A 15,123-nucleotide genomic window follows, 5' to 3' on the forward strand; every position below is an offset into this window, starting at 1 on the left:
ATACAGACCTTCCATTTTCTCCTCATCCAGTTTTTATCCCCCTTCACACATGCTCCCATTCTGGCTGCCAGAGCCCCACACCGAGATGTGCACCAGGCTCCCAGCTCCCCTGGAGCCCAGCGTGCGGGTGAGGACAGGGAACACCGCTATGCTTTTCTCAGTGCTGAGCCTCTTGCCTCATCAGCTCCAAAACCATCAGGGGCTCAGCCCCTGCAACAGATAGCAGTGCTGACCGCTGCCCAGATGCTTGGTGGAGCCCGTCATTAGCCTGTATTCAGCATAACCATTTATTTCATTATTTTTGTTCCGTGGCTCTGATTTTCCTGTCTCTTTTGGGTGACAAACAAGCTGCAGGCCCTTCCCCTTCACAAGCCGTGTGCTCATCCCATGATCATTTTCACCCCTGTCCCATGATAGAAACAAAGGCAGCCGCTCGTGCAGCACTCACCATGCCCTGCTTGCTTGTCCAAACACACGTATGGCCTCTGCTCGCATAGCTCCACATGCGTGCACATGTGCGCACATCATGCATCCAGGCACGTCCACACTCCGCGATGGGCATTTTGGTCTTACAACCATGCATAAAGCCTCACAATCCAGAAAGGCCTGGAGGACCCCTGCAAGGCTGCACGAGTGTGCACTTGGCCTGAATGATTGATCTTGCCGATCACCTCATCCTTCCCAAGCATGAGAGGTTTGGGGGAAGCAGGAGGGGGGAGCTGGGGATCATGCGAGCTGCTCTGGCAGGCAGACTCCAGCCTGAGCCAAAGGTGGGTCAAGGCTTTTTTACAGGAGCTGTTGGGGTGCACTTGCAAACACTGTTCATCTCCTTTTCCTCTCCGTTGATTTTGACACTCACAACGAGGTGCAATTTTCCTTACCACGTCATTTAGCTCCCATCATACTGAGAGATTCCTGTGCCATTATAGCCCTGTCTCCCATTATCACTTCCCACGTCTCCTGGTGCCAAGTGTCAGGTTCATTCCTTTAATTCACAGGATCTCTCAGTTTTAGAGAGAGCAGTAAATGCCTGCTCTGCCCCAGCCCTGCATGCAGGGAGAGCTCACATGTCTTTTTTAGCAGGCCAGCGCTGCATTCCCCAGGTTCAGAGCAACTGGACCCAGTACCTGCAGTACTGCAGGCCATCAGTTTGCCCAATCTCCTCCCCTGGGGATGTTCAGTCTGCACTCAGTCTCTTCTGAACACAGGGGATGTGGGGACAGGCAGGGGAGAGGCAGACATAACGACTGTCACCCTCCTCTCTGGAGAGAAAGACAACGATATGCTGACGAGGATTTATCAGGAGGGGCTGCGTGCCTCGGTCACACACAGGGGCAGTGGGAGCCGCTGGCCCGTGGCCTCTGTATGTCACACACTAAATCATTTGCCTGACAGCAGGTGACCAGCAGAGCTGGACCTCGCGCCCTGGCCAGGCGACCCCGTGCTCCACTTGCTGGTCCGTACGTTGTCTGCATTGCAGCAGACAGCAGCAGATGCCTAAACTCAACTATGCCCATCTCCCACCGGCACACAGTGAGCGGAGCAAACCCCAAACTCATCACTGGGCTTTTTAGGAGTTTTGACATCAGCAGTTTTCCCCCATTGAGCCCATGCCTTACGGGGTGGCTTTATGAGCGAGAAACAGGGCACAAACGTGCATGGCAAGGGAGTCATGCTCAGATGAGCAGCAGTGAAGCTTTCATTTTAGGAAGAGATGAGCACACTAGAAAGGCTCAGAAACCCAGCCAAAACCAACACAGTTCAAACACTTCCAGAGGGTCCATCTCAGCTGCAGCAAGAGGAGGGGAGAGGGTGCAGGCAGGGAAATGAGTCCACAGCACACAGAGAGCTGCCTTGGCTGGCACCCTCTGGGTGTTTGCCAATAAAACAAGCTCAGAAGGCAGGCACTGAATACGTCAGAGGGTTGGGATCCCCCTCCAGCACTGACTGGAGACAGAGACTGTGCAGTGGAGAGGGTCCCAGGGAGCCCAGCACAACTCCTCTCAATGCCTGCCAGCCCTGCAGCCCATCCATCACAGCGCAATCCCGAGACATTTCACATAATGCTACACAGGTAGCAAGGCTGGAGCAGGCAAAGTCTGTTCTGGGGGATCCTCATGACAATAAAAACATGCCAGGTGCACCTGGGTGAGGGGCAAGCCCAGCTCTAACACCCATGCAACATGCACCATGCTAACTTGCCACCAATTCATGCACGCAGCGACACACAGTTGGTCCCCTCCCCACGTGCCAGCTCCCAGCAGCAACATACTGGCTGCCACCTCTCCCAGGGGAGAGCAAATTCCCTGTCCATCTGATGGGAGAGTGCCAAGTGGCTTCTCCACCCCCTTCCCCGTGCAGGCTGCAGCCACAGATACCTCTTCTCCATCAAAAGCAGCGTGTGCGCATGCCCCAGGTGGACCCAGGTCAAGCTCTCTCAAGCTCCTCGTAAATCCAAGGTCCCCAGGAAATGACCAAGCAAACTGCTTTGAAGAAGACTTTGTCCCCGCAGCCCAGCTGGCCACCCAGAAGCTTAGGATTAATTGTAAGCCTAGCAAAACACTAGGAAAGCCAAAAATAAATACAGCAAAAGAAGAGCATTTCCCACTGGAAAGCCATGGCCAAGTAAAGTCAGTCTCTTCTGGGCTGGTTCCCAGGAGGCAGCTCAGATTCATTGATTTTGCCACTCACATAAATGTCTCTCTTTGGCTGTGCTGCTCCCTTGGTGCTCCCTTCCAACCTGGGAGAAAAAGGCCCCATTATTCAGACACAACACCACTCGTCGAGCAGGAAAACGGAGCCCGAGCAGGCGCAGTGCTCAAGCGCCGGCAGCAACCCCAGCCCCACACAGAGCCTCTTCCCAGGGCTTGGGACCACCCTTCGCTGCACACAGGAGAGGATGCAGCCTCGGGAAAACCAGAATAGTGCTCGCTGACCTGGGGGGACACCGTTTAAATAACCGCTGCCCAATGTCCAGACACCGCATTTCCCTTGGAGCACAGCCAGTGCCCCAGCAGCAAACAGCATGTTGTGTTAGAAATGGCCCTTCCTAAAAAGACCAGGAGAGATGGCTCATCTGTCTTGTGGGTAACATCAAACCCAAAGATGTTACCTCTTCCAGTCTTAGGTGCAAGCCACAGGCCCTCGGCCAGGCTCTGCTTCCAAGCCCCAGCTGAAGTCTCACTTCACCGCACGATGTCAGAAATTGAGGCTTAAAGATGACACGTCAAAGCCTGCAAGAGCTGACACCCCCATAATGCCCAGACAGGCTTGGCGGTCAGAATCCCTTTGCTGTCTTACCCAGAGGGCCTAAAATTCATTTTGTAGACTGAAATTGAACCAGCCAAGCGAGGGATTCGGCAGCTGTCGGTCTCCACAGAGGAGTGCAAATGTGGAGGGAGCAGGGGCTGGGATGGAGCGATGCAGCCCACCAGTCCAGCCTGGGCAGCTCCCCAGGGACTTCCCAAACTACCCTGCACACCAGCCTGGCTGGGTGCGTGGGCAGGGAACGTCCCACACCATGGGCAGGGAAAGGCAGCACCAGCACGCTGCCTTCTCACACTGAAATCCCACGCTGGTCATGCACTGCTGTTGGTCTCTGGAAAGAGCTGGGCTGCTCTGCAGATCTTTACATGCTCCATGGAGACCCCAGGGCAAGGTCTGCAGAGGGGTGTTAGACAGAGGAGCAGGGCCAGAGCAAAAAGGCAAGGCAGTTGCATGACAGTAGGAGTCAGGCAATGCTCTCCCGCAGCAGGTGACGGGGCCAGGAGCAGAGACAGCAAGGCAATGCCTGCCTGCAGCAGGTGACACCTGAGCAGCAAACAGGCTCATCTCTGATGCTCAGCCCAGGGACATCCCTGCCCTGAGTTCAGGTGACAGCAGATGTCAGCCTGCTCCCACTGCCGATCCCCCTCCTGCCTCACATCTGGCAGCAGCTGCTGTCCCAGCCCACGGGTGGTGGATGGAGAGCAGGTCCAAGAGGCCATCTCCACGTCCAGCTTCCTCGTGGCAGAGCAGTCTCCCACCATCCATCACTATGCATGTGGTTAATGCTACTGCTCAGGACTGAGCTGCTGTAATTACCATTATTAATTCCCCCCTCCCTTCAGGATATATTAGCTGCAAATTGAGAAAAGAGGGAGGGAGAGAAGTCCCTGAACTTGATAAATCAGCTGCTGACAAAGAACCAACGTCTGGACTTCAGTGTGTGCAGGACGCAGCCCCAGACCGTGCCCAGCACCCCTCTCCCTCCCACCAGTGCCTCCCCTCCGCTGGCTCCCGGCCACCTCACCGCATCCCCCCCTACCTCCAGCCCTGCTCGCTGAAGCAGACCCTTGTTAGCAAAGGCCAAGGGACTTGGCTGCTCTCAATTAACATCGCTTCTGCCCAAACCAAGCCAAACATTGACTGCACAGGCATCCAGGAACGGAAACAAATGCCCCGAACGCAGCTGGCACAATGCACTTGGAAGTCACTGAGGGGCTTGTGTTTGCGGTTGCGTCTCTCCAGGCAGCCATAACGCTTTAAGGAAAGGTCTGAATTCAAACCAAGTTTGTTAAGCGGAGGCAAACCTCAGCTAGTTCCATCTTCACCAGGGTTAAAGCCAGTCTAGACAAAGGTGAGTGGGGACAGAATTAAACAGGCCTGTGAGATGAGTGCCTGTGTGGACCCGAAGCAATTGGCCTTTGTGGTGGCCAAGGTCCCCACAGAGGTCCCAGCCCTGCTGTTAGCCGAAGAGCCAGAGGAAGCCATCCCACCTGAGCTTATGAAACGAAAGCTGCCAAATCTTTTTCAGCCCTAGGACACTGAAGACCCTCCTCCTGCCCCCAGGGTAGCGATTTCCAAAGCACCTCCTGCCTGGGTGCACTCCACAGCTTGCAGAACTGGATGTGCAAATGTTCAGGGCTGTAGCTCCTCACAAGCACAGGGCAGCAGCAGAAAATGCCACACTCCTGGAAACCCAGAGCGAGCCCCTGCCCTAACACTCGGTGCTATTACACCTGACAGCAAAAGTGGCCTGAACAAACAGGAGGAGAAGACTACCACCAGTTTGAAGCCTGCCAGTTCTTGCAAAAACGCTGCTGACCTGTGCAGGAGGACAGAGTGCCCGGCAATAAACCCAGAAAGGCTTCACTTCACCTGAGACAAACAGCTTCAAAGTGCCCGCCAGACCAGGACACAGATGTTCTTGTGCAGCACGAAGAGAGGCGGTGAGCAGTAAATACAAGCCGGCATCACATTACCCACCTGACAAAACAGGCCACTGTCAAATTGTGTGGATACTGTGAACGACAAGAGCGTTCCCAGCGCACAGACTCGTGCCTTTTCTCTGAAGGGAAAGGGACAGACAGCCCTCTAGTGTAAAGCCAACGCTAACCATGTTTGCACAGGCATGGAAAGCATTAATCACAGCCAGATCCATGCTGGACGCGTGCGCTTGGGAAGGGACCTGCGCCCAGGGAGACGGTTTTGCTCCCCAGCTGCTCGCGCTGCAACTTCCCACCGCCCCCAGAAACATGCTGATGCTGTCGAGATGCGCAAGTCCTGAAGGTCCCAGTGGCTTTCAGGTGATCATTTTTCTCTGCAGAGACAAATACAATGTTAACAAACTCAGTATTTGCTCTTAGGATTTCAAAAGATGCCTTTTGTCAGAGGAGGGTATGTAGCTGACACCAGCACTCGCAAAAGGCTTCTGAAATCCCAACTTGCCCGGCAGCTGATGGCACGTCTCTGACAAAGCCCCCCGTGGTGCCTGGAAGCAGGGAAAGCTGAATTTGGGGCCTCCAAAGATTTTTTTCCTTTCCTCTCCCTCCTCCCTTCTGCTTAAGAGTCAGACTGAGTTCACATCTCTTCCCTGCGCACGTTGCTGTGTTATGCACATGGGGTATTGTACGTGGCTCTGATCATCACTCACAGCCTTAAGAAAGACGCACAATTAAAATCAGTATTTAAAGTCATCAAACAAGCACACACAAATTTTAACAGCCACACAATTCACTCTGACATAACAACGCAGGGTACAGAGTTGAGAGCTGTGCTGGAGTGCTGAGAGCATAGTTCTGCCCACAGTCTTCAAAATTTAATGAAAACACACCAGTTTTAAACACTTTCCCAAATCCAGCTCACAAAATCCGTCACTTTGATGTGAATGGTTCCAGTCTTAGACTAATCAGTCACTTTTACTTTCTCTTTAGTAGCTGAAGACACAAATGAACTCCCAGCAAACTGCACAGCTTCAGGAGAAGAATTTAGCAGCCAGATGGTTCTTGCAAAAGATTTGTTCTTAACAACAACAACAAAAAAAGTTAACCCATTTCCCCACTGAGCAGCACACAGGAGATGATCTGACCAGCAAGCAATTCTGAACTGTTATCTTAGAGCATCACTTCTCTGTAGAAGTGCCCCTTCTTCCTAAACCGTCATGCAAATTATAATTATCACTAATAACTGATCAATTAGTACAAGTCCATGCAAGGCTCTATAATTATCCGGTGCACTCAGGGAAGAAAAGAAAGCATCAAATTTGAATGCAAACATTCCTTTGTTTCCAGCGGAAGGTGCAACACAGAGAGATAAAAGAAAGCACAACTGTTAAAAAGGCAACAAGATTCAAAGAGCCGTCTGAGGGAATGTGTCGAAGTCCCACGAGATGGAGCAAAGCTGTGATGGGCTGGAAACTCCCATCCAGGCAGTGAACCTCACTCTACTGGTGTATTTGCATTCGCTTTCTCTGGGCCTTTTTTCATCTCCATGTGGAATTGCAGCTGTGGATGGGGATCAAAGCAGAGCTGACAATAAAGGCTCTCCAGACCTTCATGGAGAGCTCCTTGGATAAAGTGCAGAAATGCAGGACAAGAAAGTTTTTCTGAGTAAACTCCAGGAAGTAAACAGCAAAACAAGTATCATTTGGCAAAAGGACTTTGATCACTTAAGGATGTTGATGGTGGAAGGAAGAAGGCAACCCACGTCAAGGACTAGCTTCTCCTTAGCTGTCTGGACTGGAACCTGGGCAGCAGCACGGGGAACAACCATTCAGCATGGTGATTTGGAGAAGCCAAGTGCAGGATGGGAACCCTGGACTTCTTCAAATGTTTCTGACCCACTGCTAAATAACACTTCAGTACGGCAGAGAAACAAATTCATTTGCAGGTAGGCATCTGTTTACCTAAATGTCCAAGCTTTTTGAATGAGTGAAAGAGGAACAGTATTAAGAAGTACTCACTTGGTACAAGAAGTGCATAAAGTTCTGCACCTGGGGCAGAATAACCCCATGCATCAATACCAGCCTGCAAACTGTGAGCAGCAGCCTGCTGTAAATGGCCTGGGAGCTATGGTGAACACCAAGGTGAATATGAGCAAACGGTTGCTCTTACTATGGATACAGCAACTACATCCTGGGCTGTGCAAAGAAGAGTGTGGAGTGGGGGCAGTTACTGCCCCTCTCCGCTCAGGACTGGGGAGGCTGCACCTCGAACGCTGTGTCCAGTTGTGGTTGCCCGAGTCCAAAATTAACGTGGGGAAACCAAAAAGGTCCAGTGGAGGGTGAGCTAGATGGCCAGAAGCCTACAGCATATGTCCTACAAGGTCAGGTGGAGGGAGTTAGGATGGTTGGGTCTGGCAAAGAGGAGGTGAAGGGGCAATCTCATTGCAGCCCAAAGCTACTCAAAGGCAGTTATAAGGATGACAGAGCCAAACACACCTTTGTGAGGCCAGATGACACAGCAAGGAGCCGTGGTCAAGAACTGCAGTTTGGGAGGTTCAGTTCAGACATTAGGAAAAGCTTTTTAATCAGCTCCAGTGCTGGGAAAGGCCAGCAACTCTCCATCACTGGAGGTTTCCAAAGCTTGCCTAGAGAAAGCCACAGCAGACCTGACCTGACGTTAGCAATAGCCCTGCTCAGGGTGGGAGTCTGGACCCTCCAGAAGGCCCGTCCCACCAGCACCTCCAGGATTCTGGGATTTGGCCATGCTAAACCATGTCCTCAGAGAGGTGTCTGCCACTGCATGGTGTCCAGGAAAGGCTTCCAGCACAGGGTGCGTTTGAGGACTAAAGAGTTTCTGGGAAACTCTGCTTTGACTAACACTGATGTGGGACACCATGCTGGGAGAGCTGCAACCAGTATACAGAAAATACGTCCAAGGGCTTCATCCCCAAATGCAGTCAGAAAAGCAAACACACGGGCGCAAGACAGAAATGTCTGGAAGTGTCTGCTGCCTTCTTGAGTGTCCCTGCCAGGGACCCTGACTGTGACCCCCACTCTCAGGTCCTCCTTGCTATCCCCCTCAACACCTGCTCCTGAACTCACAGGAACAACCACTTACTCCCATCAAGCATGGACCTAGGCACTACGTGCACCATCACTCCTGCTCCACCACTGCCATGCCTAGTGACGGACAAGAGGTACCCCGACCATGCCAAAGGGACATGGGCCACTCATGGTCCTGACCCAGGCCAGGCGACAAAGGGCTTGAGCAGCCTTGGCCAGACAGGCCAAGAAGTCTGAGCTATGGAGGAGGAGAGGATATCTCCATCCTTGGAGATGACATCCATCCTTGACAGGACAAGCCCCTGAGCAACCTGATCTAGCTTTGAAATTAGCTGTGCTTTGAGCAAGAGGTAGATTAGATACCTCCAGATATCTCTTCCAAACTATTCTATGATTTTATGAAAGCAAATATTCTGTAAGCCCTGCCTTGCCTGACCTATGCAGAGAGGACCCTAACACTGCTGGCTGGCTGGGGAAGAAGGGTTGCAGCCTCCTACTTGCCAGCCGTCAGCCTGATGTCTCATACTACTGAGCTACCAAGAAACTGCACTAAAAATCACAGCACTGGAGTACTTTCTTGCTTCCAACTTCCTCAATGTTTTGCACATGCTTGTGTAATGCTTCTGCTTTTCTTGACAACCAGGAAGGCTACAAAATAAAACTCAAGTACTTTTCTAATCCCCTGATTCCAGGAGCAGAGACTTGAGAGGAACAATAAATACTGCAAAATCTGCTGGTGGTATTGATCAGCTCCAAGCTACAACGCAAAGGTTGTGAGGAAGGCAGGCCAGGCCAGAGAGACAAACCTGCTGTTGATGCAGCAACACCCCTAAGGAGAATATCATTGGTCTTGTCACCTGACACTGTGTCACTGCTAAAGAAGTGATCTGCAATTGCACAGACCTCCACGTTTTAGCTCTGGACTGACCTTTAAGCATATTTGGGGTCCCTCAGGAGACAACTCAGCATCACTCTCCCAGCGTTAGAGCTGGAAAAGCTGAAACTAAATCACAGAAAGGCTCGTTGACCTGGTCAAGGATACAAAGAAGTCAGAAGCAGGGCCAAGACCAGACTCCAGAAGCCCTGACTTCCAGGACCTCTCTAAAAGCAAAGTAAATATGGACAGAGTCTGTGCAACACCACATGCAGATGTGTTCTGCCTTACGTACAGGCAGGGCCTTTCCATGCATGCTGCACACACACCACAGGAAATATCTGTGTCACTTTGACGCCACTCTGCTCTGAGTCTACATAACATCACTGAACAGCACCATAATGGATAATCATTATTATGATTATCACCCAAAACTCAAGCTGCCGCGTGTCCTGATAGCCGTAATAAGACACCAGCGCAGGCTGAGGTGAGTTTGCACATTTATCAAAGTCTGTATGAATTGCTTTGGCATCTCTGTGCAAACATGGAAGGATCCACCCTTTGCTTCTTTTAGCTGATTATGACTTTTCAGTACAATTGTCTCCCTTTCCCTCAGTCTCTGGAAACCTCCAGGAGTTGCAACCACAGGCATGAAAGGGGAGGAGAGGCTGGGCTTTGTAGATCATAAGCCTCCCTCCTCCCTCCCACACCTCTGTGTGTGTCTGTGATGGAGAAGCCCTGAAACCCTGTTACTCACAAATCCCAGACAGATCCATCTGGGTCTAGGATACAGCACAAAGCTTTCCGCATGGACAGGAGGGAGAAACCCTAGTGCAATTCCCAGCCTTTGCAGGCACCATACTGTGATGCTGCCTCTTACGACACCTCTTTGCAGTGTTACAGGATACTCCCACTGTGTGCGTGCCTCCTGCATAAAACTAAACCTCTTTAGGAACATCAAAAGAAGAGCTTGGCACTCAGAGATATGTCTTAATGAAGGTGACAGCAGCAGAAAGCATTGCAAATCCAAGGGGAAGAGAATGCACACCTAATTAGACCAAGTCCTTTCTTCTCCCTTCGGTTCCGCCTCCAGCTGGATGTGCAGGGTGAATCCTGCACTGGGACTGCAGCTTCAGCCTCTCCACCAGGATGCACCCTGCAGCATGGCAGGACTGAGCTGCGTGAGCAACTGGCACAGCAGCCGTGTGCAGGCTCAGAGCAGAGATTAGAGCTCAGCTCTTTGCAATCTTCCTTGTCCTTTGTGCTGAGGCTCTGGCTCAACTGATTTTCCCTGTCCCCTTCCTCCCCTTGCTCCTTCCCACTACCGACCTTCGCACTTATGAACAGCATAGGCTCCCAGGAGTTTTTTTTACTCAAGCAAAGCCCAGAGCACCTGAACATGGGATGGAGGTAATTAATGAAGGACCTGGCTTGTTAAGACAGGACTGCCATGCTCCCCGTGCTGGTGGCGAGCAGCACAGGCACATGCTGCCCACAAGCCACAGCAGTGGAGAGAGCAGCGGCGGCTTTCTCGCCGCTTCTAATTAACTTATTTTCTGGACCAGCTTTCTCTAGCGCTCTTAGTGGGGAAAACATCACAGAACCAGCAGGGACACAACAACATCTGCACTGATACAACACCCAGGCACGGAGCAGTGCAACGGCACCTCCACCTTTTTGCCCTGACCCTCCTCTTTAGAAAACCTCTCCAAACACACCCTTTGGTGGTCCCACAGAATATAGGTCTGAGGTATGTGCTGCCTGGTGGGGAAGGGGGGACCAAGCCCAGGAAATGCTGCAGCCCCTTGATACAAAATGAACATACAGAAAGGAAATACAGAATAATATACTGATGAATGGTGTTTTCTCTCAAGAAAAAGAAAAAGCTGCTCTCACATCAGTGAGTAAGTGGTCTCTGAGCTTGGTGTATGTTCTCATCTTACAGGGGTTTGTGTTTGTTTTTTTAAAAAATAAATTTTATAAAAGAATAAGCATGGAAAGACCTCTTTCAATGCAAATAAATTGTGTTAATAAGGCAGTAAGTGCTGAGAACACCAAGTGAAAGCTCTGCCTGTCGAACTGCCCCTGGTGGCTATTTCTGGCTTACAAGGCACTTGAAGTATCCTGGCAGCCCACAGTGGGAAATGTGGTCCAGATACAGTAGGATGGTCACTCATCTACACATAATCTCCCAAGGTTCATAAGGAATTTACAGTCACACCTACCAGCAATCCAGGCTACCCAGCCTCGCACGGGAGCAATTCATAAACTGCAGGGAAAAAAAAAAATCAAACCCAAACCCCTCAAAGCCTTGTTCTATAAATAAAGGCATTGTAACAGAGTTTTTATATTTCATTATCCTCTGTGTTGTTTCACATTATGCCGGTAGCAGCCGGGAATGTCACAGCGTAGAGAAAGTGCTGCGCTGCAGCAGGATCGCGAATGGCGGGGGAGAAGGCTATCCTGGGTGCCTGTACCACACCCATCACCTGGATACTGCTCTGCACAGCTGACAGCCGTCCTACAGCATCACGGTAGACAAACAGCCCGCACCACAGGAGTCTGTGCACAAGCACGCAACCCCTGGGTTCAAATCAGTGGGTAACCCATGCACCAGGCTATCAGTGCAGCACGTAGCTAAATGGATGCTGAAATATTGGTATCCGCTAAGGGCCCGCAGGAGAAGCCGTCGCTGCAGCCTGCTCCCAAGGTGTTTCCCAAAGAGGAATAAATTGGCCGTTTCAGATTTAAAAACGATACAAACTGTCTAAAGAAGGCAGTGTGCCATTTGGATCAGAGCTTGGATATGTCCTTTGATCATCACAAATAAATCAGCCAGAGTGCCCTCCAAAATCAAAAGAAAGAAAGAAAGAAAGAGGAAAAAAAAAAAAAAAAGAAAGATTATCTTTGTGTCACTGATGGGAACAGGAAGCAAGCTGGAGATGGCACACACGGGAAGAGACTCCGTGCAGCAAGAGGCTCCACATGCCAAACGCTCCCTTGACCAGCAGCCTGGACAGCAGCGGAGCTCCTACAATGGGTTGATCACTCGAGTTAAAAATTGCAACCCGTGGGCTGGGCTTCCAGCAAACACACCTGGGTGGCACATGCTTCTCCAAGTGGTCTGAACCCGCAGTGTGAGAGCATGTCTTCCTCCAAATGTAGGTCTTTATTTCGGGTTTCACCCGGAGCGACTGCAAACGGCCAAGCCACGACTGTACAGCGGGGCAGCTCCACCAGCAGCCGCAGCCCCTGGCTGCTGCTGCCAACACAGACCCAGCCCCATCCCTCCACACCGGGAGCCGGGAAGCAAAGACTATCGCCAGGGCCGCCAAAGCAGATGAAAAAGGGCTATTTTCAGCCCGAGGATCCGGCTGTGCCAGGCCGGCCTCGCAGCGTGCTGCGTGCCTCTCCCCCGGCGGGGCGAGCCGACGTGGGGGTCCCCCCTGCACCCCCAGCTCTTCCCAGCCTCTGGCTAAAGGACACCGGGCTGAGACGAAGCAGGGGAGACCCCGAGGGAGGGGCGCTGCGGGGCGCACCCGCCGCACGCCGGTAATCGCCGTCCCTCCGGGGCGCCCGGAGCCTCCGCAAACTTCCCCGGCCGGAGGCACCCGCAGGCGGCCGGGCCCGGCGCGGCCGGCGGCTCCTCTGCCGGGCTCGGGGAGCGGAGCCGGTGCTCCCCCGGCGGCCGGGCTGGGAGCGGGGGGAAAGCCGGGCCGCCCCCACCCCCTCTCCCTGCCCGCGGGCGCTGCGGTTCCGGCCCCCTCCGCCGGGGCAGCAGCTCCGTGCCCCCCCGCGGGGTGCGGGCTTGAGAGCGCGGGATGCCGCTTCCCCCGGCGGCACTCTGCCTGCTCCAACTTCGGGGGGAGCCCGGGCACCCCAAACCCGAAACGAGGCAGGGGGCGGCCGACCGGCCCCCCGCGGAGCTCAGCCCGCTGTTCTCCTTCCATCCCGCTGCCTTGCTCCGCGGCTGGAGCCGTGCCGTGCCGTGCCGGGGCGCAGCCCGGTGCTCGCTCCCCCTCCGGCCTCGCCTCTCCTCCGCTCCCGCAGACGCGGCGCTCCCGCTCCCCCCCGCGCCCTCCCCGCCGCCTCTCCCGGGCCGAGCGCCCGGCTCCCGCCGTGCCCCGCCGGCCGCGCTCAGCCCAGCCCAGCCCAGCCCAGCCCAGCCCCCGGGGTCCGGCCCCTCTCCCCCGCGGCGGGACCTGGTCGCTCCCGCCGACTCCGCGGAAAAAAAAAAAGTTGCAGCGAGGGAAGTTCCCGGTGCGGTGCGAAGTTGGGGACGTGGCCGCCTCGCCCTGCCCTGCCGCCCCCCGGGGAGCGGGGGAGCCCCGGCGGGGGGGGGGGGGGTGGGGAGGGGGACGGAGACGCACCTACCTTCAGCTATCGCCCTCTTCATCTTAGGGGTCGGGGAAGGCACGTCTGGAGGCGCAAAGTCGAGCGGCAGCGGTACAATCCTTGCGAAAGCGGGGCAGATCCTCGTGCAAAACTTCAGCCCGAGCGCGGAGCGGCGGCGCACGGGGAGGGGGCTCTCCCTGTGCCGGAGCCCTCGCTCATCGGGGGAATGAGCAGCCCCCGAGCTGGAGTCAGCATCCAGGCGAGGCTCCCCCTCCCTGCCTGCCTGCCTGCCTGCTTGCCTGCCTCCTCCCTCCGTCCTTCCTTCCTTCCTTCCTCCCTCCCGCCCGCCGCACGCACGGGGCCGGGGCTGCGGCGGATCCCGCGGCGGCAGAGCCGGCGGCGGCGGCGGGGAGCGCGGAGCCTGCTGCACTGTATCCCGGGAGCGAGCGAGCGGGGCGCAGGGATGGAGAGGCGATGAATGTTTTATGGGATCATGTGGTTTGACGTGAGAGGAATCAGCCTAGATCGGATTTACTGGCTGGAGGAGTGAGAGGGAGGACGGGGGAGACGGGCACGGGATGGATGGAGGGAGGGGCCGCTCCGGGGGCAGACGGAGCGCGCAGGGGCCGCTCCGACGGCGGCGGCGGCGGCGGCTCCGCGGCGGAGCCCCCGCGGTGCGCGCCCGCGGCCCGGGCAGGGCTGCGAGGGGCCGGGAGGCTCCGGGCGGCTCATTCCTGGAGGAGAGGTGCCACCTAAAGGAAGCCGCGGATAGGGACGCCCGGGCGGCTGCGGGCATCGGGCCGGCCGGCTCCTCTCCGCCTCCCGCGGCAACCGCGCCCGCACGGCGCGGCCCGGCTCGCCTCGGGGTCCCCGGGGGCTGCCGGGCCCTGGCAGTCCCCGCGGGAGGCAGCGGAGCCCCGGGTGCTGGAGGCCTCGGCGGGTGGGTTTTCCCCTGCTGTGGTCCCCTGGAGCCGGGCTGCTCTCTGGGGAGGCGGCGAGAGACACCTGAAACCTCAGCGCCTCTTCCCGCTGTGCTGGCGAGGCCCCGTCGCCAGGTTTAGCTTCTGCTGGTGCGGAGCTGCTGCATTCCCCGGAGGAAGCCTGGCGAAGACAGGCCCTTGGGTAGAGTCCGAAAGAGAGAGCTCTTCCTCCCCTCTTGCATGTCTGAGCCCTCTCACCACATCCCACCCCTGCTCTTTTGGGATCACTCTCCCGGGTACAGGAAGGACAACAGCTTACCTCAGTTTACCCAAAAAGCATGAGGTTTACACTGGTGGTGGATGAGGCAGGGTGAAGCTGGCTTTCCCATCCTCCTCAGCCCTCCCGCAGGCTTCCCTCCTTCCCTGTCCTGGAGCGGACAAGTGCTTACCGCATAGGCTGCTCCCATCTGCAGTTGTCCTGGGAAGCAGAAAGACAGATTTTTATTAAGTGAACATATTTGCTCGGTGGGGAAAGGAGGAGGGAAGGACGGTGCCAGAGGAAGCCGAACATCTTGAACATGAAGACATGGTGGCTCTGTCCCTGCTAGCGAGAGGTTTCAAACTGCTGCCAGATATGTGTATATATCTATATCTATGTACACATAGGTGTGCTATCGAATATTCATTCCTCTGTTACAGCTTGTCACCCTAATATTGACCATCTCTAG

At 54.7% G+C, this 15,123-nt stretch overlaps 1 protein-coding gene across 1 annotated transcript in view; it reads right to left on the reverse strand.

The window, feature by feature from the left end:
- The window catches only part of RTN4R (reticulon 4 receptor), an 83,959-nt gene extending 69,993 nt beyond the window's left edge, over positions 1-13,966 (reverse strand). Inside the window, exon 1 of the mRNA XM_076352989.1 lies at positions 13,515-13,966. Within this exon, the coding sequence (XP_076209104.1) occupies positions 13,515-13,536 (22 nt within the window). The 5' untranslated portion in view covers positions 13,537-13,966. The remainder of the gene's footprint in view (positions 1-13,514) is intronic.
- Between the last annotated feature and the right edge of the window lie 1,157 nt (positions 13,967-15,123).

The sequence above is a fragment of the Aptenodytes patagonicus genome, chromosome 15, assembly GCF_965638725.1.
Source record: "Aptenodytes patagonicus chromosome 15, bAptPat1.pri.cur, whole genome shotgun sequence".
Taxonomy (NCBI): Eukaryota; Metazoa; Chordata; class Aves; order Sphenisciformes; family Spheniscidae; genus Aptenodytes; species Aptenodytes patagonicus.